This window comes from Eleutherodactylus coqui, chromosome 13 (assembly GCF_035609145.1).
Source record: "Eleutherodactylus coqui strain aEleCoq1 chromosome 13, aEleCoq1.hap1, whole genome shotgun sequence".
NCBI classification, from domain to species: domain Eukaryota; kingdom Metazoa; phylum Chordata; class Amphibia; order Anura; family Eleutherodactylidae; genus Eleutherodactylus; species Eleutherodactylus coqui.
The window spans coordinates 57,375,080-57,402,998 of NC_089849.1; the positions used below are offsets into that span (position 1 = coordinate 57,375,080).

General features: G+C 43.6%; 1 protein-coding gene across 4 annotated transcripts in view; it reads left to right on the forward strand.

Moving 5' to 3' along the window:
* The window catches only part of CHD6 (chromodomain helicase DNA binding protein 6), a 108,184-nt gene that overhangs the window by 76,033 nt on the left and 4,232 nt on the right, over positions 1-27,919 (forward strand). For 3 of the 4 annotated variants that reach the window (XM_066586619.1, XM_066586621.1, XM_066586620.1), the window contains 19 exons: positions 291-455; positions 737-916; positions 3,966-4,076; positions 4,167-4,369; positions 4,594-4,793; positions 8,574-8,733; positions 8,925-9,014; positions 9,658-9,761; positions 9,858-9,984; positions 11,019-11,073; positions 11,242-11,299; positions 11,715-11,928; positions 14,734-14,942; positions 15,038-16,492; positions 20,634-20,785; positions 22,679-22,882; positions 23,839-24,282; positions 25,913-26,092; positions 27,155-27,274. In XM_066586619.1, coding sequence (XP_066442716.1) covers positions 291-455; positions 737-916; positions 3,966-4,076; positions 4,167-4,369; positions 4,594-4,793; positions 8,574-8,733; positions 8,925-9,014; positions 9,658-9,761; positions 9,858-9,984; positions 11,019-11,073; positions 11,242-11,299; positions 11,715-11,928; positions 14,734-14,942; positions 15,038-16,492; positions 20,634-20,785; positions 22,679-22,882; positions 23,839-24,282; positions 25,913-26,092; positions 27,155-27,274 — 4,431 coding nt within the window. The remainder of the gene's footprint in view (positions 1-290; positions 456-736; positions 917-3,965; positions 4,077-4,166; positions 4,370-4,593; positions 4,794-8,573; positions 8,734-8,924; positions 9,015-9,657; positions 9,762-9,857; positions 9,985-11,018; positions 11,074-11,241; positions 11,300-11,714; positions 11,929-14,733; positions 14,943-15,037; positions 16,493-20,633; positions 20,786-22,678; positions 22,883-23,838; positions 24,283-25,912; positions 26,093-27,154; positions 27,275-27,919) is intronic. The other variant, XM_066586623.1, reaches the window with a different exon arrangement.

Below are 27,919 nucleotides of genomic sequence, written 5' to 3' on the forward strand. Positions count from 1 at the left end.
AATGCAGCATGGGAAGTAAGGGCAAGGAAGTTCGGGACAGTGATCTGCTGGCAGAATGGCAAGTTTGCGACTTGAGCTCTACTTGAAAATGGATTCCAAACAGCAGGGCAACAGAAAAATGGGGAAAGACACCTAAAATCAGAACTTGTAATCCTGAAACTGTGCAAACAGCAGCAAATTAGTCGACAAGGAGAATTCTATTTTAGAAGACTTGGGTAACCTTTAAAAATACAGAAAACCTGGATTCTGTTATATGCACTTTGTAAATGCTTTATTTCTATATTTTTCAGGCACAGGCTCGCTGTCATCGTATTGGGCAAAGCAAAGCTGTGAAAGTTTATCGTCTCATAACAAGAAATTCTTATGAGCGGGAAATGTTTGATAAAGCGAGTCTTAAGCTGGGACTAGACAAAGCCGTGTTACAAGATATTAATAGGAAAGGCAACACAAATGGAGTAAGTATGACCAATAGAAATGCATATGTCTAATCAAAAATGTATTCTGGAAATGTCCAGCATGCTGCATAGTGACTGTAGAGAGGATTGTCCAGGATTGGAACAAGTGGTGTTTTTTGCAGAACCACTTTTGTCCACAAGTAGTGTCTGATACTACAGCTCAGTCCTATCCAGGTGAATAAGAAAGGCGCTATTTCTGGAAAAATGTTGACCTGTTCTAATTCTGGTCAATGCATTTAATCATCAGCATTTTTAGAGGATCTAACATGTATTGTGTTTAGGTCCAGCCATTGTCTAAAATAGAAGTTGAAGATCTGCTTAGGAAAGGAGCATACGGTGCACTCATGGATGAGGAAGATGAGGGTTCTAAATTCTGTGAGGAAGACATTGATCAAATTCTACAGCGCAGAACACAGACCATCACCATCCAATCTGAAGGAAAGGGCTCCACATTTGCTAAGGTATTTACTGTGCAATATTGTTTATTAAGGGGAACTAATGGTCCTTTTACACGGGTCAAATTCTAAGCACAGTGTAATGAGCACTGATTGACATGCATGTTGATTGGTCCATGTTCCATTATTGTTTCCACAGGCTGAGAATAGGCTTATGGAAACTTAACTGTTGTTAATTTGCTTGTTTGCCCTATAAGCAAGCTGTACATTTACTTCTTCACAGAGGGAGACGTACCGCTGATCAGCGAGCATCTTTATGCATACATAAATAAGCCAATCAGCAGACGAACAAAGTGTTCGTAGGCTGATTCTTAGTTTCTTTACATGGCCCAATTATCAGCCAAACAAGTGTTCAAAGGAATGCCTGGGCCTGATAATCTGCCGGTGTAAAAGGACCACCTTCACTCCTATAAGCCACAGAATTGCAAAGGTTTGTACTTTCTTGTCCATTGCATTGGGGGACACAGCTGAGACCATAAGGTATAGCTACTGCCACTAGGAGGCAAACACAAAGCAAAGAAAGTGTTAGCTCCTCCTACCAACCATACTCCTCCTGCAGGCACCAAGCTAACCAGTTTTAGCTTTGTGTCCGTAGGAGGCAAACCTCTTCCTTTTACTGGTCTTCAATTGTTTTCCTTCTTGGAAATACAGGGCTGGTGTTGGGCTCTCTAGGAGGGCAAACTGACTAGAGTTAACCAGTTGATTGCTAGTCTTAATCTAAGAAGAAAAGGAGGACAGTTAACTGTTAGTTTGACACTGACCCACCAGCCATAGTGGTTGCCTGATTTTGGAGCACTCCATTCCTATTCAAAGGCAGGCAAGCACCGGGGCACACACTGCTGAAGTACTGGAGCTACATTTCATGTGGGAAAGATGAGTATTCATCTACACCTAGGTAAGTATTATTCTTATCCTCTTCCTCCTTACTTCTCCTGTGCCACTACCACCTACACCATCCGCCACATCCTCTTCCTCCAGCCTACTTCGCCAAGCTTCCCCTTCTCTTCTCAGCAGCGTGACATTCACAGCTTGAATTCACTCCATAGTGCCTCCATCCTTGAGAAGATCTTCTCTTTCAGGGAACCCTCTTCCACGCAAGTTATCTACATTTTAATGGTGTGATGATTGAAGGCGCGTCCTAAGGCCCCGTCTATTTGCGGAACCCATCATTCAGACCATGGTGAAGTCTAGAAAGCCCTCCGCTTCCCCGGTTTATCATTGTGTCTGGAAGATTTTCTTCCTCTGGTACAAGTGACGCAACTTCCATGCCATGCGTTTTTCGCTATCTCGCCTTTTTTCCTTTGTTCCGGAGGGGCTAGACATTAGTTCCCTGAAGGGTCGAGTATCGGCTTATCCTTTGTTTTCCAATACCCCCTAGCTTTAAAGTCAGCCGCCGTTACGTTCCTACAAAGGTAACGCGTTGCAGAAATTTAGTACTGTAGCGCGGAAATTCTTTTTCCTTTTCTCGATTTGGCTTGAACTTAAAGCCCCCTAAATGCAGCAGGCTCTGCTCTCCGAGATGCCTTTCTAGACAACTGGATTTAGAACGAGGACTAATACGATATACAGACCTGGACAGTAGGTGCCGGTGGATTCCCATTAGATATATGGGAGTAAATTTACCTTGATCTCTCTGTGTATTTGATACAAGGCGCTGATCTATGTCAACACACTTGATCTTCTTACCTTCCTACAGGCGGTCGCTCACACTCTCCCTCTTTACTGTTCTCCTGACCCACCCTGGGACCTCAGTCTTATACTGGACATACCGCTGTTTCATCCTTTTGATCCGTTGCGCAACATTCCAGCTTGTCTTTTCTCCTGGAAGGTAGCCTTTTTGGTAGTAATCACTTCCATCTGGAGGGTTTCTGAGCTTGCAGCCATGCCGATGAAACCTCCGTTCATAGTCTTCCATCAGGATAGGATGGTCCTGTGTCTCATGGCCTGCTTTCTACCTAAGGTGGTGTCGGCCTTCCACATCACTGAGGGCATTGCCTTACCTTTGGTCTGCGCCTCTTGTCACTCAACCATGGGAATCAGTTCTCCACAAATTGGACTTGGTGCAAGCCTTGCGGATCTAACTCTCCCAGACATCTTCTTTCAGGCTATCTGACTCACTCTTTGTGATTCCAAATGGACAGAGATGTGGCCTTATGGCTTTTAAAACCATCAAATCATATTGGATCAGGTCCACAGTGGTGGACGCCTACCGTGCCAAGGGCAGGGATCCTCCCTTTCGGATTATTACGCACTCTACTCGGGCAGTGGGTGCCTCTCGGGCGGTGCACAAAGCCATGAGCCTCTCGCTACACCGTCTGAATGTCCTACTGGGTGATGACTTTTGCATCACTTGACACGTCTCTCAGATGAGCGTTTTACAGACTGCAACATGACTGATCAAATGAGTTCTTGTCTATTTTTTTTCCACGCCTGAAGGACTCCTCTGGAATGTCCCATGGTCTTCAACGGTGTTCTTAATGCGGCGGCTGAGAAGATTTTTATACTTGCCATAAAATCTTTCTCGTCTCGTTCATTGGGGGGCGACAACACCTCTCCAAAGATCTTAAAAGTTTCTGACCGCAATCTCGTTGTTGGAACATTCTTCCCAGAGCAGTCCCAGGTTCTAAGCTCTTTTGCATTATGTTTTATTGTTTCACTTGAACTGGTTTAACCTGTTTCTTGCCTGCAGGATGTTCTTACTGCTTGAATACTAACTGCTTAGCTTGGTGTCTGCAGGAGAGGTATAGCTGGTAGGCGGAGCTAACAGTTTTTTATGCTTGGTGTCCGTCTACTAGTGGCAGTAACTATACCTTATGGTCCTCAGCTGTGTCCCCAGATGAAAAAAAGATTTTATGGTAAGCACAAAAATCTAATTTTTTTGAATTGGGATATTACATTTTTATTTTATTTTTTTTTAACCATCAGTAGGAAATACAATGTGAAAAAGAACATGGTAGAGAAAGAAATGTAATAACATATTCTAAATATGTTTCAGGTTTACACATTCTTGTAAATTTGGCAGTGACGTGTTTTTCAATGCCTCATCCCTCCGTAGGCCAGTTTTGTGTCTTCCGGTAATAGAACGGACATCTCTCTAGATGACCCTAACTTCTGGCAAAAATGGGCAAAGATTGCAGAGCTGGACACAGATGCCAAAAATGAGAAGGTAAGTGTTGTTTCCTGTGATTTTGTAGCTCCCAATTAGGGTATAGTAGTTCACTACAACAGTCATTTCTGCACTTCTTCCATTCATTAGGACAGTTTAGTCCTTGACCGCCCTCGCGTAAGGAGGCAAACAAAACACTACAATTCATTTGAGGATGATGAGTTGATGGAGTTTTCAGAGTTGGAGAGCGATACCGAGGAGCGTCCTACAAGGTCAAGACGACTGAATGACAAAACACGGCGGTATCTGCGGGCAGAATGCTTTAGGGTAGAGAAGAACCTTCTCATATTTGGGTAGGTAACTGGTAATAAAGGAAGTACTGGTAACATTTGTGCAATATTAGTTATTCTCTGGGCCAGTGTAGGGATCAGGCAAGGCTGGGCAGATGTGGGGTCCAATGACCGTATTTATGCAGATGTAGGGCTTCCTTTTGTGATCTACAGTGCTGATTTTGTTATTCAGTAGAAGCATTGCAATTTTCTGAATACTATTCATTTTAATTATGTTAATTGTGTAGCTGGGGACGCTGGAAGGACATCCTCACGCTTGGCCGATTCAAATGGCATTTGAATGAAAAAGATATGGAGATGATCTGCAGGGCTTTGCTAGTCTACTGCGTCAAACATTACAAAGGAGATGAGAAGATCAAAAGTTTCATCTGGGACCTGATTACTCCTACGAAGGATGGATACAACCAGGCTCTGCAAAACCACTCGGGTATGACAAATTTTATATTTTTCAATCGTTTATTTTCTGTGTGAATGATATTTCTCGTAGTTGTAGAACTTCTTTCAGTTTGAACTGAATAAGTGCACACAGCATTAAAGGGGTCGTGCCAAGTGATCTGCAGTGCTATTCTTGTATCTCAATACAAACATAGCATTTGCTGAATCCTCTTCAACTTTTAAACATGTTGATTCTGTAGCTGGGATCGCTAGAAGGACATCCTCATGTTAGCCAATCCACAGGATAGGGGATAACTTAATCATTGGTTGGGGTGTGACCACTGGGATCCCCAGTGATCCTAAGAACGAGAGATCCCGAAGGTCCCCGCACAAATGAAGCAGCATTTGTACATGTACACTGTGGCGCCATTCATTTCACTTATGGTCCTGTGGAGAGGGAATAACTTTTCAATTTGGCACAACCGCTTTAAAGGGAATTGGTCATAGTTTGTTTGCATTTCTCACTGTGCACAGCATATCATAGTGGCAGGCACACTGATTGCAGTGATATGTCTGCTGTCTGTACCTGTGCAGTAGTTTTTAAGAAACTTGCATTTTGTTTGCAGCTGCCAGACACAGAACTAATCAAGCTACTAATGACCACTTGTCTGCTTGTATGCGAGTAAGACTCATAGCCCCGCCCCTGGCTATGTCATAGCCCTGCCCCTGGTGATGTCGTAGCCCCGCCCCTGGCGAAGTCATAGTTCTGCCTCCCGGCGGCGTTATGGCAGGTCCTTACACACTGTGGATACAGCTAAGCTGTTATTTTGTCAGACACAACTCTGCGGTTCTGTCAGGAGACACCGACCTACTGTCACCACAGAGATCCGGCGGGCTGAAGGACTTGTGGTGATGTCATTGCTGTGGAAGGAGCCATTCTGGAGTTTGATAGTAATGGATAAGCCAACAGAAACTACCTGGACCTGTGATGATGTCACCATCATGTGATCACATGTGTGGGTGGAGTCAGGGATCACATGACCAGGGGCTCATCACTGTATCCAGGAGCTGTATGTGTCATGTGTGCAGTCAGCATAAATGTAGTAGAGCTGCGAGTTGCTGTTTGTCTAATGGCTGTGCGTGTAATGTGTATAGTCAGCATGAATGTATGTCATGTAGCACAGTTGTGTTTGTGCCGCGCATGTCATGTAGAAGAGTAGAGTTTGTAACATGCGCATGTACTGTCGCACAGCAGTGTCTGTCACGCGCATATAATGTAGCAGACCTGTGTTTGTACCATGCTCATGTCGTGTCTGTCAGGTGCATGTACACCAAAGCTCTGTCTGAGAGGTGCATGTCATGTAGCAGATCTGTGTCTGTCAGGCACATGTCATGTACCAAAGCTGTGACGCCCATGTCATGTAGCACAGCGGTGTTTGTGCCGCGAATGTCATGTACCAGAGCTTAGTTTGTAACATGCGCATGTACTGTGGCACAGCTGTATCTGTCATGCACATATAATGTAGCAGAGCTGTGTTTGTACCATGCACATGTCATGTACCAAAGCTGTGTCTGTGACTCCCATTTCATGTAGCAGAGCTCAGTTTGTAACGTGCATGTACTGTGGCACAGCTGTGTCTGTCACACGCATATAATGTAGCAGACCTGTGTTTGTACCATGCGTATGTCATGTCTGTCAGGCACATGTCATGTAACAAAGCTGTGTCTGTGACGGGCATATCATGTTGCAGAGCTGTGTCTGTCAGATGCATGGCATGTACACAGCTGTGTGTGTCTGTCATACGCCCATGTACCACAGCTGTGTGTGTGATGTGCATGTGGCAAAGCTGTGTGGTGCATTGTGCCACCAGAAACACTGGTACTATAATTTCCTAACAATTACTATTCCTTGATATTCATGAGCTGCATGCTAGTCCTCCAGCTAATAATTAACAGCTGTTTCCCAGTAATAAGGCAGATGGCTATATGCACAGTAATGGGCACTTTCTCTACTATTCCCTAAGTGAGCCCTATGTATGAACTCTATGCAGATGTCAGGCGCAACACTCTGAAAGAGAGTTGCTCGTTAGATGCCCTTTTCAATTAGTTCACCTCTATTTGTTGCCCCTCTGCTTTGTATTAGACATATAGGCATATTCATTGCTTTATGCAGGATTGCAGAATCAACAAGTCATTTGGACATACAACATGGTTTCTAGTTTAGCTTACACACTCAGACACAATTATTTTTAAGTTCCTCTTCAGCTTTCTAACTTAAGGCTGGTTTAGACACAACGATTATCGCTCAAAAAATCTTTTGAGCGATAATCGTTCTGTTCTTTTACAGCGCAAGGTGATCGCTCAAACATTGAGCGATCACCTAGCGCTCCGAGTGGAGGATGCAGGAGACAAGCGGGGCCGCTTTACAGATGTAAGACTTCCTCCTGCTACCAATTAGATCTTGAATTTGGAGCAAGTCATGCATTGGATTTTGACTGATCATTTCTCATTATTATTAATCACATGGAAGGATTAGTGCTCCTGGGGCTCACTATTGGTTTTATTCTAGGGTAATTCATTATACCTGTGAGCTGAATTAAAGAGTTTGTCCCACAAAAACAAGGTATCCGGAATAACAGGTAGCCGGAACAAGCGCTGTGGAATAAGTTGGCGCTATACAAAGATTATTAGTAGTAGTATCCATAGGTTAGGTGCTAAATGTCTGTTCAGTGGTGGACCAACCACTATGATGAGAATTGGGAATCCCTTGTGTCTCTGTATAAATAGGGCAGCGGTCACACTTGTACACTACCACTTCATTCCTTTGTGTGTTAAAGGGGTTTTGTCACTGCAACCAAAAATGTGCTAACAACTGGCCCGTGTAAAATAAAAAATAGACTATAATCTCTTCTCCACGGCCCACCAGGGCACCGTTGAGGGGCTTCCGCGGCCCCAGCACAGTCTCTCGGTGTGTGTACATGCGGCAGAAGTCAGGTGGCTTCACCATCTAGGCATCATGGCGCCCAGGATGTGAGCATTGATGCCAGAAGTTCAGATGTGACTGGCCACAGCAATCCCCAGATTTCTGCCGAACGTATGCAACAAGAGACGGCGCCAGCGTCGTGGGAGCCGCTGATCTGTTTCCCCAAGTGGCGAGTATAGTGTATTTTTTATTTTACTCCAGGTCCAGCTGTTAGAAAATTTGATTGTAGTGACGAAACCCCTTTAATAAAGCAAAACCAGTGTAAAGAAATAAAAGCAGTTTGGCAACTTTCTAATATAATATACATTTCAGCTCCTTACAATTGTCCACATACTAGTTTGCTGTCTTTGACTGAAAACACTACTGGTCCCCTTCATGGGTCACCAGTACATGGCTAGTCCTGCTCTCAGCCGAGAGGTGGGTGCAATTATATCTAGAGATGAGCGAGTATACTCGCTAAGGCATATTACTCGAGCGAGTAGTGCCTTAGCCGAGTATCTCCCCGCTCGTCTCTAAAGATTCGGGGGCCGGCGGGGAGTGGCGGGGAGGAACGGAGGGAAGATCTCTTCCCCCCGCTCCCCGCCGCAACTCACCTGTCACTGGCGCCGGCCCTCGAATCTTTAGAGACGAGCGACGAGATACTCGGCTAAGGCACTACTCACTCAAGTAATGTGCCTTAGCGAGTATACTTGCTCATCTCTAATTGTATCCAGACTAGGCTGCAACATGATACATTGAAGCAGACTAGCAGAGCTGTTTGTGCAGCTGAGGTATATAGCTCAGGGACCTCTCTTTATAAATGCTAACAGGTGTAGTTTTAATGGTGTACTTGTTTGCTATTTGCTTCAGGTTTATCTGCACCAGTCCCACGTGGGAGAAAAGGGAAGAAAATGAAGAACCAGATGTTGCTCCCAGAAATAAAGAACGCAGATTGGCTCGCTAGCTGCAACCCTGAGATCATTCTGCATGATGACAGCTACAAAAAGCATCTGAAGCAGCACTGCAACAAGTGAGTGTAAAGGTGTCTCCATGAATGGGATGAGAATTTGCAGGTGATGGGAATCTGATATTCTGAAAGCATTGTAAACACCCAGAGTGTTCTGTAAAAGTAGCAAATTTTAGTTGGGATTCTCTTTAGTAGGTCATTTATATGGATCGTTGCCCAAAAGTATGTTGGTTGATCATTTTGTCTCTTGGTAGGGTCCTCCTTCGAGTTCGTATGCTGTACTACCTCAAGGCAGAGGTTCTGGGTGATGCTGCTGTCAAGGCCTTGGAAGGTGTAAATGCAAGGTGAGAGAAATGCAACTTCGTTATCATCTGATCTGTTTTTAAGGCACATTAATGATGCCATAAGGGTACTTTCTCACGTACGATTGAGATGCAGTCTTTGAAACCAGTATCAGGAATGGTTCACACAGCGAGCGGAAGTATATACAACTTCTCTAGTTTTATTAAATGCATTTCTAGCTTTGATTTCCAAAAATGCAATCAAAACAATGTGTGAAAGTACCCTATAAACAATGACGTTTTGGTGAATCGGAGGGCTTAACAGGGGATATTCCAAGTTGGACACAGCATGTGCCGTAAATGTCTGCGCTTTGTGCATTCAATCTCTGGGACCTCTAGTTATATGTAGTACAGGGGTCTGCCTGGCCACTATTTTCCCATCATGTAAAGCTATTAATTCTTTATATGTATAGAATGATGTTTGTGAATTTCATTGCCACTTTAGAAGATGTGAAATTGTACTATTGCTGCCCTCCAGAAGAGAAAAAAACTCTCTAGTGCCACCTGTAGGGAGCATTGCCATGAAGACTGGTACTTTTCTTGAGGCAGCTCTTTAATAGTGTATTTGTACTATTGAGAAACAGTTTTTTTGATATGACTAGATATGAGAATAAACGGTTTCTGATGTGTTACATTTCCGTTACAGAAACCTAGATGTACTGTTACCTGACATAGATTATGTAGAAATACCTGTGGACTGGTGGGATGCAGAAGCTGATAAATCACTCCTGGTTGGAGTCTATAAGCATGGTATGTACCTCTGACCACAGAAATGTAGGCTCACCTCCTGCAATTAAAGCATTAACTGATATTTCTTTTCTCTTTTTAATACCTGTACCTCTTTAGGTTATGAGCGTTACTGTGCCATGAGAGCAGATCCGGCCCTCTGCTTTCTGGAGAAAGTTGGAATGCCAGATAAGAACTCGCTGTCAGCTGATGGAGTTAATGATGTTGCTCCTGACGTAGCAGAGCGGTAAGGCATCACATCAGAATAATTTGAAGTTCTATTACATTTCCTTGAACTAGACATAAAGGCTATGTTAACGGAGTTGTAGAGGAGTTTAACTGTTGATCACTTATCCTTAGGATAGGTAATCAATTGTTGATCAGCAGGGGACTGGCACTTGAAATCAATGCCAGCTTGCTGTCAATGTTAACAGTGCTGGAGGCAGAGAGCGCTGTCAACATTGTACCGGCCTGGTTTGGTACTACGGGCACAGTTTCCACTGAATTAAGTGGGGCCCTGCTATACAGACAGCTGTATCTGCTTCCAGCATTGACCACACTAACAGAGGTCCTGGCAATCAGGCTATTGGTGGAGATCCTGAGCAGTAGACTCTTGCCGATCAACTATTGATGGCCTATCCGCAGTATAGGTGATTAATAGTCAATGTCTCGGACTATCACTTTTATGGGGTTTTCTAGGATTTTTAATTGTTGGCCTGTCCTGTATGAATATTGTGAATCGGGATCCCTGCTAATCTGGTAGAATACTGGTACTGCAGGTCAGTCAATTCAAGTCAACTGGGCTAAGCTGCAGTACCAGGCAGCCACATAAGTGTGCATATTGCTTTGCCAGCAGTGAGCGCTGCAGCGAGTTCATCCTGCTATTGGGTGCAGGTCCAATGGGTCAGATTCTAAGCATCGTCTGTAGAGATGAGCGAGTAGTGCCTTAGCCGAGTATCCTCCCGCTCGTCTCTAAAGATTCGGGGGAGAGCGGGGAGGAATGGAGAGGAGATCTCTCTCTCCCTCTCTCCCCCCTGCTCACCGCCGCAACTCGCCTGTCACCAGCGCCGGCACCCGACTCTTTACAGACGAGCGGGAGGATACTCGGCTAAGGCACTACTCGCTCGAGTAGTTAGCCTTAGCGAGTATACTCGCTCATCTCTAATCGTCTGTCCACTAAGAATCCTGGAAAAGCCCTATGAAAGTTAGTTGAACTTTTCAGTTTTTCTGACCACGTGTACTTGAAACAAGTTTGTTAATTCCTGTTTTTATTTTTTCAAGGAGTGGTGGTGAAAAAGAAGAGAGTAAAGAAAGTAAACTAGACGGGCAGCAAGAGGTAAAATTTTTTTTTTTTTTTGAGTCCTTTGATGCAGGGTGGATATAAAAATTCTGTATTTGTTTCTTCAGTCAGAATGAAATCTCAGACCACAGCTATGTGTGTCGATTTGACCAAAAGACTTGGTAATGTATTAAATCTGTCCTCCATTCATTATTTGATGTCTAGGTGGAGAAAAATTCCCGTGTGAACAGTGTGGAGCAGATAGATGAGGAGAGTAATCCAGGTGAGAATATAACACGGGACAATTACAAGGACATTATTGTACAGTCATGTTATTAAAGAAGAAGAATCCTTATACCGGGTGATTATGAACAAATGGCACAAAAGTAAAGCTGAGTTCTTCATGCATGAATTGACATGTCGAATATTTTGAACATTTGTAAGGTACAGTAAACACTTGACGAGTTCTCCTATCTTTTCATATCATGTTGTATGTTAGTTCACGTATCAATAAATCCGCTTTACTTTTGTACCATTTGTTTAAATCACCCTGTACGGTGCCAACATAATCTGCCGTACTTTACAAATGCGACCGTCAGGGAAACTATATTGAAGTTCTAAATGACTTTTCTTATCTACCCATATGAAGTGTGTGGCCTTATTGCCGCTGCTGCTAATATTTTCCATGTTCTCTGAAGCCCAGGATAGTCCTGAGTCAGACAGATTGTTATGGCCTGTTGCATCTGCACTGACGGCGAGGCTTCGTAGACTCATTACTGTGTATCAGCGCTGCAATCGCAAGGAGTTGGCACGTCCAGAGATCTTGGCTCCCACCAGCCACAGCTATTGGCTTCAGGAAGAAATGGTCAGGAGAGCAGAAATGGATCCAATTATGAAAGAAATGCAGAAGAGGTATTTTTATGGGCATATGTATTGCTTATTTATTTTGTGTCAGCAGGGCATTGACTTCTGTATCTTAGCGTTAACCCATTAAGGACCAGGCACTGTAAATTTACCGCGCCTGGTCCTGGGTTTCAAGCCCACCGTAAGTAAAATTACAGCGGCGCTTTAGGTCTCCTTAGTAACAGCTGATAACGTGGAGAAGAAAGCAGGAGGGGTTTTTAACCCTTTCTGCCTTCTGCTTCCCCAAGTACACAGCGCTCAATGAGCACTGTGTACTAGAAAGTGAAAGTAAACTGTAACTTTCACATCAGGAGCCCGGGGGGTCATGTGACCGCCTGGGTTCCCTGCTACAGCAGAGCTGGAGGGTCAGACTAGACGCTGGATAGCTCTGCCAGTGACTACTGTCACTGCAGGGGCTGTTTTCACTTGTAAGGCCGCTTGCAGACGAGCGGGTCGGATCCGGCAGCGAGAATTCTCGCCGCGGGACCCGACCCGAGAGCCTGCAGGGACGAGCGCGTACTCTCCCACGCCTGGCGGCCCCAGCTCTTTCATGTGCCGGCTGCGGCGCAGCCGGCGCATGCGCAGACCGGAGCCGGCGGCCGGGTGAGTGCGTACCCCGCACAAAAATAGGACATGTCGCGGTTTGTTTGCCGCGCGAGATTTCGCGTGGCCAAACCGCGGCCGTCTGCATAGGAGTGCGTATTGTAATGCACTCCTATGCAAACTTTCAGTGGCGGAAATCCCACCGCGGGATTTCCGCCCGTGTGCAGGCGGCCTAACAGTGGGATGCCCCAGCTACAGTGGGAAAGTGTCAAATAAAAAAAAAAAAATCATTGTCCCCAGAGGTCTTACATGACCTCATGGGGGGCATAGATAGTAAAAAAAAACACAATTACATACATCAGTAAAACAAAATTACAGAATAAAACAACAATACATACATAAGAAAGAAAATAACACAAAGCCGACGCCAACAAAAACCGTCGCCGTATGCGCCCTGTAAACCAAAACCATACATACTATATATCAAAACGTCCGAAATAAATAGAGGAACCCGTTTTCATACTCTGTTAGCATACATATACTAAATAAAAAAATAACAAAACTATAAATGGTAAAAAAAAAAAGCTTTTTTTTTTTTTAGCATTTTACCCCCAATAAAACTAAAAAAACTGTGAAAAAGATATTAAAAAAATAGTCCTATATCTCACGGGAAAAAAAGCAGTAAGAATAATTTTGATAGCTAAAGGAAACAAAATAGGGAAGTAAAACCACCACATGGGTAAAATCCGTAAAAAGTGTCTGGTCCTTAAGGTACAAAACAGCTTGGTCCTTTAGGGGTTAATATCGGTGTCGGCATGTTACAGATTGTGAATCCTCTACCAGCTACTTAGGAACTACTTTTACATTTTATTTAGAGAGGATGTGTTCACTGTCCTGACATACCTGTTTATTTACTTGCGTGTATTCTCCATGAAATAGCAATGCTGGAGCATCGTTACTTAGAACCTTCTGTTGCTGTTCCTCTATTATTTCTGTTGGCGCACACACTGTCGACAAAAGGAATAATAAAGCCCAGTTGTCAGTGTGTTCAAACATTGTCAGGAGGATTAACCAAGGTCCATTTTAACAAGTGTAGAACCTCTTATTGTTGATGTATATGTATTTGAATAGCAAGTCGAAAAGGGTAGGTCAAATCTATATGGCTGCTGTTTGACAGCAAATGTTGTAAAAGGGGTTTCCCAGAGTATAGTATTGATGACTGACCTATCTTCAGAATTGGTCATCAGTATGAGATCGGTGGGAGTTCCACACCCGGCAGCCTAGCTGATCAGCTGTGTGCCAGAAATGGCACAGCTCCATACACTGTGCAGTGGCCTGGAATGGTAGTGCAAGCTTTTTCTCACTCCTTTCAATGGGACCTAGCCTGCATTACCATTACAGACTGCTGCATCTGATATTCACTACCTCTTCTGAGGATAAGTTATCAATATTATGCTCTCAGAAATCCCCTTTTAACCACTTAAAGACCAGGCTGTTTTATAACTTAAGGATCAGACACTTTTTAGGAATTTTAGCCATGTGGTAGTTTTACTGCCCAATTTTTTTCCCTTTTAGCTACCAAAATTATTTTTGCTGCATTTTTTTTTCTGTGTCATGTAGGACTATTTTTTAATATCTTTTTCACTGACTTTTTTTAGTTTTATTGGGGGTAAAAAGCTAAAAAAATATATAATTTTTTTTTAAATCTAGTTTAACTTTTAAAGTATTAACTTTTTCCACCAGACTTCTGCCCATTTTAGCAATTCCAGCAACCTGATTGGTTGTTTGGGTTGGCTGATTCACCACCCCTTCACTGCCCCTTTTGAGATGTGCACGAGGATAGGACGCATATTAACTTTTTCCTATCCTTGTGCACATCTCAAAAGGGGCAGTGAAGGGGCTGTGAATCAGCCAACCCAAACAACCAATCAGGTTGCTGGAATTGCTCAATAGGGCAGAAGTCTGGTGGAAAAAGTTCACTTTTTAGTACATGAGCACTGTGTACTAAAGAAAGGAGGCAGAAAAGGTTTAAAACTCACTTCCTCCTCCGAGTTATCAGCTGTGACTAACCGCTGACAACTCATCCTGCTTCTGATTGATTGCAGAAGCAGGAGGCTTTAATCCCTGCTGTAATTTTACATACGGCTGGGTTTTAACCCCCGCACCAAGCACCGTAAATTTACAGTGCTTGGTCCATAATGGGTAAAACTGTCCGAAAACTAAAACTGTCTATTGGGAGTTGTAACTCATACCAAGTTTTTCACTTGAAAGGTGGACCAGAAGAGAACAAGCTGACTTTTATCGGACAGTGTCCTCTTTTGGAGTAATCTACGATCCAGACAAGAAATGCTTCGATTGGACGCAATTTAGAGCATTGTCCCGCCTGGATAAGAAGACGGATGAGAGCCTAGAAAAATATTTCCATAGCTTTGTAGCCATGTGCAGGAATGTCTGTCGCCTGCCACTCAGGAAGGATGATGGTAAAAAGAATATACTCCTTGATTTTTCAGAGTTTTTCTATGTATCAAAAGACTATCCTCTCTTCCGACCCTGTCGTCTTTTCTTTCTTTCCCAGGTTCAGCTGATCCCTCTCTCTTTCTGGACCCTATCACAGAAGAACGTGCAGCGAGAACCTTGTATCGTATAGAACTTCTAAGAAAGGTCCGAGAACAAGTTTTGAGGCATCCACAGCTTCACGAACGTCTAAAGTTGTGCAGGCCTAGTCTGTATCTTCCTGTATGGTGGGAATGTGGCAAACATGATAGAGATCTTTTAATTGGTACAGCCAAACATGGACTAAGCCGTACAGATTACTATATCATGAATGATCCTCAACTTTCCTTCTTGGATGCTTATAGAAATTACTCTCAGCATAAAAGAAATGGCGGTGAGAACATGTGTTGCCATTATCAGATGGCTTCTAAAGATTATGAACCATCTGCATGTCACCTAGAAGGGACAAATGAGTCTGAAAAGACTGAAGCCAAGACTGAAATTAAGTCTGAAGCTGTGGATGAGCCAATTGAAGGTCGAATGTGTAGTCCTCAAGATCTTTCCTGTGAAAATTTAATTTCTCAAGTTGGCGATATAATGTCCAACAGCCAAGAAGACTGTTCTCTACCCGACTCGCTCATGTGCATGATGTATGATAAGGCATGTAACAGTACTCTTCTGCAAGCTGGCACCAGTGAACAGACCTCTCTCACTTCAAGCTTCTTGGGCATGGAAAAAAGTGAACCAACGGACTACTCGCTGAGTAACACCAAAGAAGGAAATTTATCGCAAGAAGAGGAACCTGTATCTAGAGACTGCTTCTTGGGAAGCAATGGTGAGGAATGTGATCCTTTAGAAGGACAAGATAGATTAGTCAAACCATTTAACAGCACTGATAGTCATCTTAGTTTGTCTACAGAGGATGAAGAGCAACCACATGGCCAAAACATTGGAGAAAAAGACTCTAAGACGTTGATTGATAATCATTTTTGTACAAGTCTTGATCAAACTGCTGAGCAATCCTTAGGTCTAGAACTTGAATTTCTGGACAAAACATTCGAAGAACCTTCAGGTCTGAGCACTGAAGAAAAAAACTGTGGTATCATTGGGGAAAGCCCTCAAAACCCAAATTGCAATCTTCCAGAGGAAGAAAAAGAAGAATGGGGGGCTGAGCTCCAGGAAATTAAGGATGACCCAATCGTAAAATGGCACAAGGAGTTAGACGACATGGAGGAACTTCCGTTAGAAGAATGTGGTGATGAGCACAAAGTGAAGGATTTAAGTATTCAAAATGATGCCTCGAAGCCAGAGGAAAGTTGCTCTGCCCAACTCCTGGATGATAAAGACTCCGCAGAGTCTAAACACAAAACTGGAGAAATGCTTTCTGGCCTCTTAAAGCGAAATGCTGAGGACCTGAAAGCCAAAGACTCTGATGAAAAGCCCATAGACTGCTCCAAATCTGGTTCTGATGGAGATGTGAAATTGGAGGTCTGTGAAGTTAAGAAGGAGAATATCGAGGAGGAATGCGGTTGTAAGAGTAAGCGATGACCTGCACTTTTTTAAACATTTTCTTCATTTTCCATTTTGTACCCTTAATATATTTGGATATGTGTGTATTTCGTTGTTGCATGTAGGTTTTCATACTCGTACATCATTGCTCTATTTGGGTCTAAAACAGTGTTTGGTAGTATTGGGGCAGTTTTCTTCACTCCATGCGATAATTGATGTTTTTCTGATTTAAGAACATATTTTGGGTGTTACACTTGAATAATGCTGACTCTTTAGCACTTATGTTATTTTTGCTAACTTCTGAGGTCTTTTGGGGTCATGAATAGACATAATTACCTATCTGTAGGACATTTGGAATTTGTTTCATGCTGCTTCAAGTTGTTAAGTCTGACTTGGATGCAATAATAATGTCCTGAAAGGATGAGTATATATACTCCAGTACAAACACAGATGGCATAAATAGTCTATGACAAAATGGGGATAAAGGGAACCTGACCCTGACCTTACAGATATGGAAAGACCCTACCTATAAGGGGGCCGATTACCCTGATAAGGGTGGCACCATGTCAGGAACCTTCGCGAGGCTGACTTTTCCTAGAAGACAGCAGGAAATGTGGCAGCACCTAGATGTTAATCAAATATAATAAGCACAATTATGCAGGATAAAATGTCTAACAAACAACCTGGATAGAATAGTGAATGAACGGCAGACTTGACTTTAACCCGAGACCCAGATCAGGCAGGGAACTGCAGACCAGATCAGACTGAGCCTACAGCCGAGTCAGCAGGAATCAGTCTGACACAGAGTCGCAGACCAGACCAGATCTTCAATATTGTAATCCAATAGGGAGTCAGATGAGATCAAGGAATACACTTTGTGTGGAGGAGCTGGAATAAAGGTACACAAACTAATACCAATTGGTTGACTGGGCTGTCCCACCTCTCAGCCAACCCTCTGCCCACATACAGAAGAAGAAATAGCACTTCCAACACCGAAATGACAGTCAGCATGTGCCGGCATGATGATTCCATGGACCAGGGCTTACATAGTGACGTCACCCCGGTCCCAATCATTAGTCTTAGCTGGCATCGTGACACAAGTACTTCACTGTGTAGAATATAGCAGACTATGTTCTTCCATATCTAAAAAGTTGTGTTATAGTAGAGCGAATCACCTTTAGGCTAGGACCACATGGCAACACAGCTGGGAGCAATGCTTCCTGAATCACGTTGAAGGTGTGTAGATAAATTCTACTTGCTTATGATTCCATGAAGCAGTATTGCAGCCCTATTTCACTGCTGTTACATGACCGTCTGGCCTTGGTGATAGTTAAAGCGAATCTGTCACCTACTTTTAGCCCTAGAAAATCAGTTTATGGGATGAAAGTAGGTGACCCATTGAGTCCGCGTATTGTAAGAGTTATACTTGCCTTCCCTGACATTCTCCTGGTGTCCATGCTCGAAACCGCCGTTGTAATTTTAAATTGGCGGACCAATTGGCAGCGCCGCTCAATTTGTTGAGCAGCAGCTTCCAGCACTGACATCGGGGGAACGACAGGGAAGGTAAGTCTAACACTTACATCCCTGGTCTCCGTTGGTCAACTACTTTCAGTCCATAGGCTTAACTTACAGGGCTAAAAGTAGGTGACAAATTCCCTTTTAAAGGGGTTGTCTTATTCCTGTTCTGCTGCAGGAAGCAAATTGCTCCATATATTGTGCAGTGGCCAAGGTTGGTACTGCAGGCTAAATCATGCTGTACTCGATGACGTGATTTTTCATGGAAATTTGACCCAGTGAAAAGAAACTGTACACCCCTGATTTTACATATAGGACAGGACTGAGTTTGTCACCTCTCTGTGCAGCTTATGAGAGGATCGTTCTCCGATCTCCTGGTATTATTGTCACCCTATGGTGGGACGCATATTTGGTATTTCGCCGCACTTCAGTAGCGGTGAGCGATTCCAGCAACCTGATTGGTTGTTGGGTACACACCCCCCTTTGGAGATGTGCACGAGTGGCCGGCCCGTTAAATAAGCAGCAGCAGGGCCATAGGCGGGTCGGAAAATAAGCCTAACCCTAACCCTAAACCTGCTCTCGTGAAGTAGCACTCGTGCACATTTCCAAAGGGGGGTGTGTACCCAACAACCAATCAGATCGCTGGAATCGCTCACCGCTACTGAAGTGCGGCTAAAATACCAAATATGCTGGTGGGACAGCAGGATAGCATTGGAGGGGTCGTTGTTACTCGGACTATTAAGGACTGTTATCCCTTTCCAATCCAATTTGTATCCAGATTTTCCTAGGGGGCTTACTCTTTTTCTGCCATTATACAATGGCGCCATATGCTGGCTAAAGCCAGTACTGCATGAGGTGACACGTTGGATAGGCTCTGGCAGCGGACAGGCTGGCAATATACAGTAAGAGAACCCCGACGGACGTCTTCCAAAATCATAACTGTACAGCCTTAAATCATGATGTCTTTAGACGTCAGACAGTGGTTTGGAAAAGGTCCATAACTGGGAGCAAATGTTTCTATGTTCGTTAGTTTGCCCTGTCATTGTCCCATGTAAACCTGTCCATAATTGGTCGGCTGATCGCATCATTGATTTGTAAACGTTGCCGACAAATGGAGACAATGGGAATGAATCGTATTAACAATTGTTCATCCCCAAAACAGCTATTATCTCTCGCATGTAAATGACAGTAATGAGCGTCTATTGACGCGCTGTATTGTCGATCTCTGCTCGCTAATGGCGCACAGGTAAAACCTGGGTTTGTTCACAAAATGTTTGCGCTTCCGTCCAGGAATTTAAAATAACCTTGCGCAAAATCGTCATTTTCCGATTTTACCGCTACTGTACTTGTACGTCCAGCTTTTATCACCGCATGCAGACTTTTTTTGTCCCATTATTCTGCCGTCACTGAGGTTCCTACTTAGTATTGTCAGTGTGTCCGACCATTCTGCATGCACTACATTAGTGTGTGTTTGTACCAGTTCCCACACTGAGCACCGGCCTGGGATTTTTCTCTTTTTTCTCTTTTGTGTTTACCTGTCAGAAGATACCACACAGTATGGCAGAACGTGGATATGGAAGTCCGAACCCACAGGTTAGAGAGTCCATTGTATTAGGTCCATACCATAAGTTTGTCATGTCACTTTATCAGTTTAGCAAACCGCTATTTTATCGAACTTTTTTGCTGCTCCCCGTCTCCTTATCATTTTTGTATATTTTCCCCTTTTTTTGCATATTTGTAATCTTATATTTACGGTTTGTGCATTCTGGATAAAAAAAAATCATAAAACTCTTCACTAAGGCTTATTTCAGGTGATGTTTTTAGGGGTCCAATGCTGGTTCCATCCCGTCCTCCATGCAGAAAACTGCAGACTGAACGTGGATGGCATCATAGGGGTGAATATGTGAGGCAGAGCCCTCTTTGGTCTCATCTCACATAGTATCTGTCGCAGTCAGTCTTTTTCACCCCTTACCGGTGACGTCCAGGTTCCATTTTGGTTTCTGTCCCAACAAAAGCCAAGACGGAACAAGCGATGTTTTCCACAAAATAAACATAATGTGAAACCAGCTTAGCAATATAAGACTCTGCTCACACTTCAGTTCTTCTCCATCAGGTTTCCATTACTCTTCGGAGACCAGAATAGTTTAGAGACTCTGTCACTTACTTTTAGCCCTATAATATAAGCTTATGAGCTTAAAGTAGGTGAGCCGTCGAATCCGGGAAAAGTGTTATGCTTACCTTCCCCACCATTTTCCTGGTATGAGCTCTGAAAGCCACCGCTTTTCGCATTGAGTGGCGCTGCTAAGTAGTCCAAACTCTATAAAATTAGAAGGGGTGGACTACTTAGCATGCCGCTCTATGTATTTAGTGGCAGCTTCCTGCGCTGACCTCGGGTTAACAACAGGGAAGGTAAGTATAACCCTTACATCCCTGGACTCTGCAGATCATCTACTTGCAGTCCATAAACGTAGCTAATGGGTGATTGATTCACTTTAACATGCTGAGGTAGGGGGAAACCTAGTAAAACCATTATATAAGTCCGTGGGGCCTGGCACGACTCCTGTAAAAATGGAACCCAGTGCAAACAGAACCTTGAATGTGTAACCGTTTGCTCATTCTTTCTTCTCGTTGACTTGTGCTTTTGTGTTGTGTAGAACTTCTTGAGAAGTATTCAGAAGAGGAGGCTAAAAGTTGCACAATGTCCACTGCTAAGGAAGCAGCGCAGGATTTCCAAGATGGTAGAGCTCCGACTATCGCTCAGCTGCTACAGGAGAAAACCTTGTATTCTTTTTCTGAGTGGCCAAAGGTGTTAAAAGCAAATCTCTCCGTTTTCATTGTTTTTGTTCCTTTCAGGTTTACTATGTAACCCAGAGTGGAACTAGATGTTCCCATTCGCTTTGTGGTTTTTTAACAAATTACTCAATGCCCTTGGGTAATGTTGGCACTGCCGTCGTGAGCCCAGACCAACCTCATTATAAGCCAATGGGGCCATTGTCATTGTTTGGATCTTTCACATGGCAGATCTGACACTGCATCATGACTTCTATCTTAAACAGAAGCCAAGACTCCAGTGGGATCATAGTCTTAACCAAATGTTGTATTTTAGGGAACACCATCAATGAGTGATGCCTGGTATGGATGACCCCAATTCAGTGGTTTTAGGGATGGGGATATGAAAATGGGTTCTTTATATTTGTTATACACAGTTAGCTGAATGTTGCTGTAGATCCAGCCTTAACCTAGTCTTATTATAATGCATGTGGCAACTCTGTGGTCATTAGGCTGTGAATAGGGTGAGTATTATACAGGGTGTCCACAGAAATGCCTATCTGTAGCAGGTTGATGGTATGTGATGGCATATACAGTACTTGGGTTAACCCCTTACATTTCCCCCTTTTTCTTCAGCAACCTGTCCATTGGTGGGGGTTTGCTGCACTCCACATACCACCACTAGAGCGATCCTGTCCGCTACGCCAAAATGTAACAGGTGGATGGTATGTGATGGCATATACCTGGAGTAACCCCCTACATATCTGATGGCAAAAGAGTTTTTCCCGCATTGTGTGGAGCTGCTAGTTACAGCGCTAAAATAACCGAAGGGAATTGATTGAAGATGAATTAGCGTAACAAAGAATTTCTGACTATAAAGGATAAAGACAAAAGTGGGGCCTAAAACCAAAAAGTGAGCTTTATTATCTTGCAGAAAATTTTCAGAACGACCGCCATCCATAGCTCTGCAGAGGTGCACACAGTTGAACATAGTGGAATGGACAGCAAGTAGCATTTCCGGGTCACTGTCTCGGAGGCCTTTCATGTATTCTTCTCTCCGGTTCATGAGTTGCTGTTGGGCATCCATCATAGAGGACCCCATAGAAAGAAATCCAAATAAGACAAGTCTGGGGAACGTGGTCACCAAGGAACAGGGCCTTGTTATCCAATCCAACTGGTTCCAAACTGAGCTGCGAGCCACTGACTCACGTCTCTCTGGGAGGTGGAACACAATCGTTATGGTACTGACCCCGTTGATGTTGTGCCAGGAGCAGGTTATGGAGCCTTTTGTTCCCTGTCGTATTGAGAATGCTCCGATATACGTGCCGTTAATGAGAATGGAACCTAGGAGCTGCTCACAAGACCTTTAGGGCAAAATCCCTTTGGTGTTGCACTTGTCGCAAGCATCATGGAACACGCTCTACCCAGCAGAGCACATTATGATGGTTACACACTCCATCCCGGGTAGACAAAGCCTCCTTAATCCATACGATGTGCTGAAGGAGTAGCGGTTCGTCATGCCGTAGATCATATTGTACCCGTCATCTGGTTATTTTAGCACTGGAATAAGCAGCTCCACACATACTGGAAATATCTTGTTTGCGCTTCATATGAATTTCTGTGGACACCGTGTATATTATTGCAGCTTTTAAAGTGCGATACCAAATTTGAAGCAACTTTCAAAATGGTATTCTAAAAATTGTATGACAATAACAATCAGTAGCAAGAAGAATGATCTGATAGCTAGCCGACTTCAGGGAACCCCAAATACCCCAAAGTTCTTTCCTGCCAGGGGACTGACACAAGCTGTCCTAAAACAATCCGAGTCTACTTGTCAAGTCACTGTGCACCTACAAGCAATGTTCTATAACAACATTGTGATAACTGTTAAGTATGTGAACCCCAATTTGAAGTTCTCCCTCTTCTGTAGGATCGAGTTATCATTAACCGGATAGACAATATTTGCCATTCGGTGCTGAAGGGAAAATGGCCATCCTCCAGCCAACAGTTTGAAGCACAGTGCATGGTACCGTCAGTGTTAAATAGTAATCTGTGTCCGAGGAGCAGCTACAGCACTGCAGAAGCACAAAATTCAACATACAGCAATGGCTCTCCTGGGTCGCATGTGCAGAAGGTAAACTTGGTTTCAAACCTATATTCTAGAGCATGTGCCAGTAGGTGGTGATGTGTGGGTTAAAGGGGTATTCCCAACTCAGAAGTTTTTCATATTATAGGATGTGTCACAAATGTCTGACAGATGTGGGTCCCATACATACCAGACTAATATGCATTACTGGGACCTTAAAGGGATTCTGTCGTCAGATTCAGGCTGCTCAAACAACGGGCAGCATGAACCGGAGACAAAGATGCCTATTGCCCCCGCGAGTTTTTTTTTTTATTATTCTGAAAAGCTGTGGTCTTTCAGAATTAAAAGACTTTGAAGTTTTATTTTAAGCCGGGCTCCGAGTCATGAGAACGGGCCGTGCCGGCCTCATCCCCACCATTGCATCAAGACTGACAGCTCTATCCCTATACACAAAAGGGTAGAGAGATATCCGTCTTCATGCAGCGGGTGGGGAGAGGCCAGCACAACCGGGGCAAAACAGGGGTATGGAGCAGAAGCAGATCGCTCGACCCCTGTGTAGTGGGCGGCGCTGGTAATTTTAGGCAAGACTCCCATTAAAATCAATGGGAGCTGTGCCTACAATTATAAGTGCCAACCACAACACGTGGGTCGAAGCATCCGCTTGCACCCTGTACTCCTGTGTGTTGTGGTGCTGACAGCGGGCACCTGATCCGCTGATCTGTTAGGGTCCCGAGCGGTGGACCCCTGCCAGTGAACTATTGATGATGTATCCTTAGGATAGCATGTATCTATATTATTCCCCAAATCCGCACCATTCACAGCCTGATTGGTTGTCTGGATTTACTCATTCCCGGTGATTGGTTATTTGGGTTGGCTGATTGGTTGTTTAGGTTGGCTCGTGTAGAAGTGGTGAGTAAAAGGCTAATATGCCTTAGGATAGCTCATCAATAGTATTTCCCCGGAATAGAAAACTACACACCTTTTTTCATGTTTTTGTTTTCAAGGAAACCTTCACTACTGCAGCGTTTTCAAATGATGAGCGAAAGCATAGAAGACCATTTGAATTTGAGAGTGAAAGGGCAGATGCCAAGCCCCGGGGTATGCAGCATCTTAATACTCCACTTGGGAGAACCAGTGCAGCCTTGAATGGATGGAGAGAGACCGCCATGGAACTTTGCAGAGAACAGGCCGCAGGGGGCAGTTCTAGTTATTCCATCAATAGCAGCACGCCCAAGATGGCTTCCATGACTGGCTTGCAAAGTTCTTTGGGAATGGACTTATCAGGAATCTTGCAGGCTGGACTCATCCATCCTGTTACGGGACAAATTGTTAATGGTAATTTGAGGAGAGATGAGTCTACTCTCAGAAGGAGAAGAGGAAGAAGAAAAAATGTAGAGGGGATGGATCTGGTGTTCCTGAAAGACAGAGGGATGCATGCAGGAATTGTGGTAAGGGGGAGCTGCAATAATGCGAGGGCAATGTGAAATTGGCTTTCAAAACCAAGGAGGGTAATTTTGCCCCAAGATGACGGGACTGATACACATGTATTGCCTAGGTTCTCGATAAATGCTATAGGAATTTTCTGCATGATTCAAAGAAATTCTACTTTTATGGTGCTTAAAGCATATGTCCAGTTATCCACTTTGAAGTTCCTTAAGATATGCACCTCAGGTTACAAAAATTCAAGTTTGTAAGATAGAATTAAAAACTAAGTGATCTTTGCTGTTTGGTAAACTAATAAAATTGCAAACTGCATACTCCATCAATTTCATTATAGGGCAATGTAGGAGGAGACTTGAGTTACTTCAGCCCTTTACTTCCTCCCTGCTGAGATCTTTAGAGCACTTTTACACGGAACGATGATCGTTCAAAAAATCGTTATATCGTGCGAATTATAATATAATTGTTTAGTGTAAACAAGGCCTACAATTGAATGATGACAAGAATTTATTTGCTGCTTCTTCATTTTATACAGGCGTAAAAATAATCGTTTGCTTGTTTGCACGTTGTTGTGTGTGAGCAGCAATCTTTTAGTCTTTCACGTTTACTGGTGCGGTTCATGTAAATGACTGAACAATATGCGAACGATGTATCTGCCTGAATAAACTGTCATCGTTCACTTGATGACTTGTGAAAAACCATCAATGTTAAAGTTCTGGAAACCCCCTTTAATATCTTTTTAATAGTGTTCGGATTCTATTATGCATTAACCCAAGAAGGCTGAGCCGGGGATCTGGGTAGCAGACATTTTTAGTTCAAGAGCCATGTGTCTCAGACCACTATTGCATTTTATCAATTGTTAGCTTTAAAGGCTATGCAAGCCTTTTTTCATCAAAAATCAATACGCACATATCTAACTTAGTTCCTGCAGAAAAAAACAATACTCTATTTTATTGCATTGAGTTTTCCTTGTCAGGTATTTAGAAAGCCTCATACTTGGTTTGCAAGATCTTCTACTTTCAAGTTTCTAGCTCAGGAAGCATTCCTATGACTGATCAGCTGGTCTCTTTCATGAATGTGCAGAAAGAAGCTCAGCTCCTCCTCTCCTATTTCAGAAGCTGTGTAAGATAACCACACCCACTCAATACTACACAGCTATCTCTCCATCCTGTCTCTGAGTAGCTGCTGATCCGTTTCCCACTGCTGCCGATAAGAAAATTCATCTTAAGTGAATTATAGACCTCTGTATAGTATCTTTCTCTGCTGTCTGTCTTCCTGATCTGCTACACCTTCCCCGACACTGTCAAACAGCTTTCTGTAATAGCTCAGTGGAAAGCCAGTGAATACCATTCACGACAGGGGAGGTGACTAAGGCAGGAGTCAGTCAGTTTACTCTAACTGACAGAATTAACAAGATTTCAGTCTTCCAATCTGCAGTGCTTTGGAAAACAATTCAAGCATAGAAGTCAAGTATTTTTAATGAAAACCAATTACAAAAAGTCATCCTTTCCAAAAACATATTTTAAAACGTGCAATAGCCTTTAAATATGTTTTGTGTTTATTAGTAGGCTATATAGTATGTTTATGCAGCTTAGTAAAGGTTATACTTGTTTTGGTCATACTCTCTTTTTCATCCAGGGGCTACGTGAGGACTCGACACAACTTAGTTCAGCTCACATTGAAGGTTCTGTCACTTCTTCACATTCTGCAGCTACAGCTACTAAGGCACAAGCTGAGAAGGTGATTCCCAACAAGAGCCTCCTGGAGTGGCTGCGCCAGCAGTCAGACTGCACAATAGATATACCAACCTACGCAGGTGTAAGTATATAACACTTGTTATTGTCGTGGGTGTTTGTAGTGTCCTCTGATAACCTTGTTTTGCATCTAAACCTAACCTGTACGTATGCTCATCTGCTCTACAACAGTTTTTGGAAGGAAAGTGAACATTAAACTGGTAAAAGTAAGTCCCAAGAAAAACCCTATAAAGTGACTGTCCAGTCATGGATAAACCAAGATGGCCGCACTACTTCTGACTACCAAATGCTCATCATGCTTTGGTAGTTTAAGACACTAGATGCTACTCTGACTTGCCACAGAGTGTAGGTCAATGATTATCGCTCAAAATTCTTTCAAAGGATGGCATATGAGCAATAATCGTTGTGTGTAAACGCTGCCATCATTTACTCTTTGGCTGAACGATGATTTAAAGGTGAGCTTAAAATCCATCGATCAGCTGGAGAGAGATACCTGGGACCGCACACTGTGTTCTCTTCGGGAGTCGGAGATTATACTGTGTTCTCCACAGTGGGGGTCGGAGATTATATTGTATTTTTCCAACCGCCCATGCGAGAATAATAGAGCTGTGTGCAGAGCTTATACCACATTCTGTGCTCTCAGAGGCCCTTCTACATGCAAATGAAGCTGATAAAGTGTTAAAGGACATTAGTGTCTATTAGCACTTCATGCAAAACGATCACTAAAACTGTCAATCTTTCAATCCTTTGAAAGATTGCCTTTGCGTGTAAATGGGCCATTAGACTACCAATGCACAGTGTGCATCTGCTAGTCAGAGAAGCAGAGTGACTTCCTTGGTTTGTCCGGGACTAGAGAATCGCATTTATGTATGATCACCAAACCTTGAGAAACTGCCAAATATGACATAGAGGTCTTGAGGCAGAAATACTCATATCCGTGAGCCTATAGACATGGTCAAGGAACCTCTGTCTGCACTTTTCAGTAGGGTGTCAGCTGTTTTTCCAGAAAGTATAACCGAGAAACGGAGCTCTAAGAAAACCTGCGTAAAGTGCTTAGTGTTTTCTGGAGCAGACGCTAATCTTTTCAGTACAAATTTTATAGAGTAAATCCCAAAATGTTTTACAGAGTTTTTCAGACAAACCCAAACCGAGGCATCAACGATGCAAGGACCCTGGTAAAGTGGACGTTAGCATTCTAACTGGTGAAGAGAGGATCTCGCTTGTGAACAAAGACACAGGGCGAAGGGTACGATGACGACTAGAAGATCTTGCAATGCGAATTATGTCCTGTCATGTCTATGATTAAGGCCCCTTTCAAACGGGCGACTGCGATATCGGTGCAAGGAAATCGCAGCAATGTTGCATTGATGTTCTGTGCGATATTGCTGCGTTTTCTTGCGGCAATAGTGTTTTTGGAGCAATCTTTTTGACCAGGATCTTCGGGGAGGGGGGGGGAGGCTTGAAATATAGACTCTCCCCGAAAATAAGCCCCAGCTGCATGGAAAAAAAACCCCAAAACATTACCTAAGAGGCGCTATCTGACTACGCCGCACGTCTCCTCTGCATCTCCAGCACGTGTTTGAAGTCCTCCGGCAGAGCTTCCTGGTCAGGAATGTGAAAAACCCCGCCTTTAGGAAGTGCTGCCTCTGATTGGTTCTTGAACGCCAAAATGTAATGTGGTTCAGCCAATCAGAGCCAGCTCTCGATGAACCAATTGCAGCCATTCAATGAAAACCGTGTTTTTGCATGATGTGATGCAACACAAAGGAAGGCTCCACAGGGAAACGTGGGCTACAAAACCTCGCAAATCGCGGCAATATTCAGCAACCCACGATTTATTTGCTCGCAATGTAGCAGCCTACAAAACATCGCTAATGTGAAGGAACCCGCT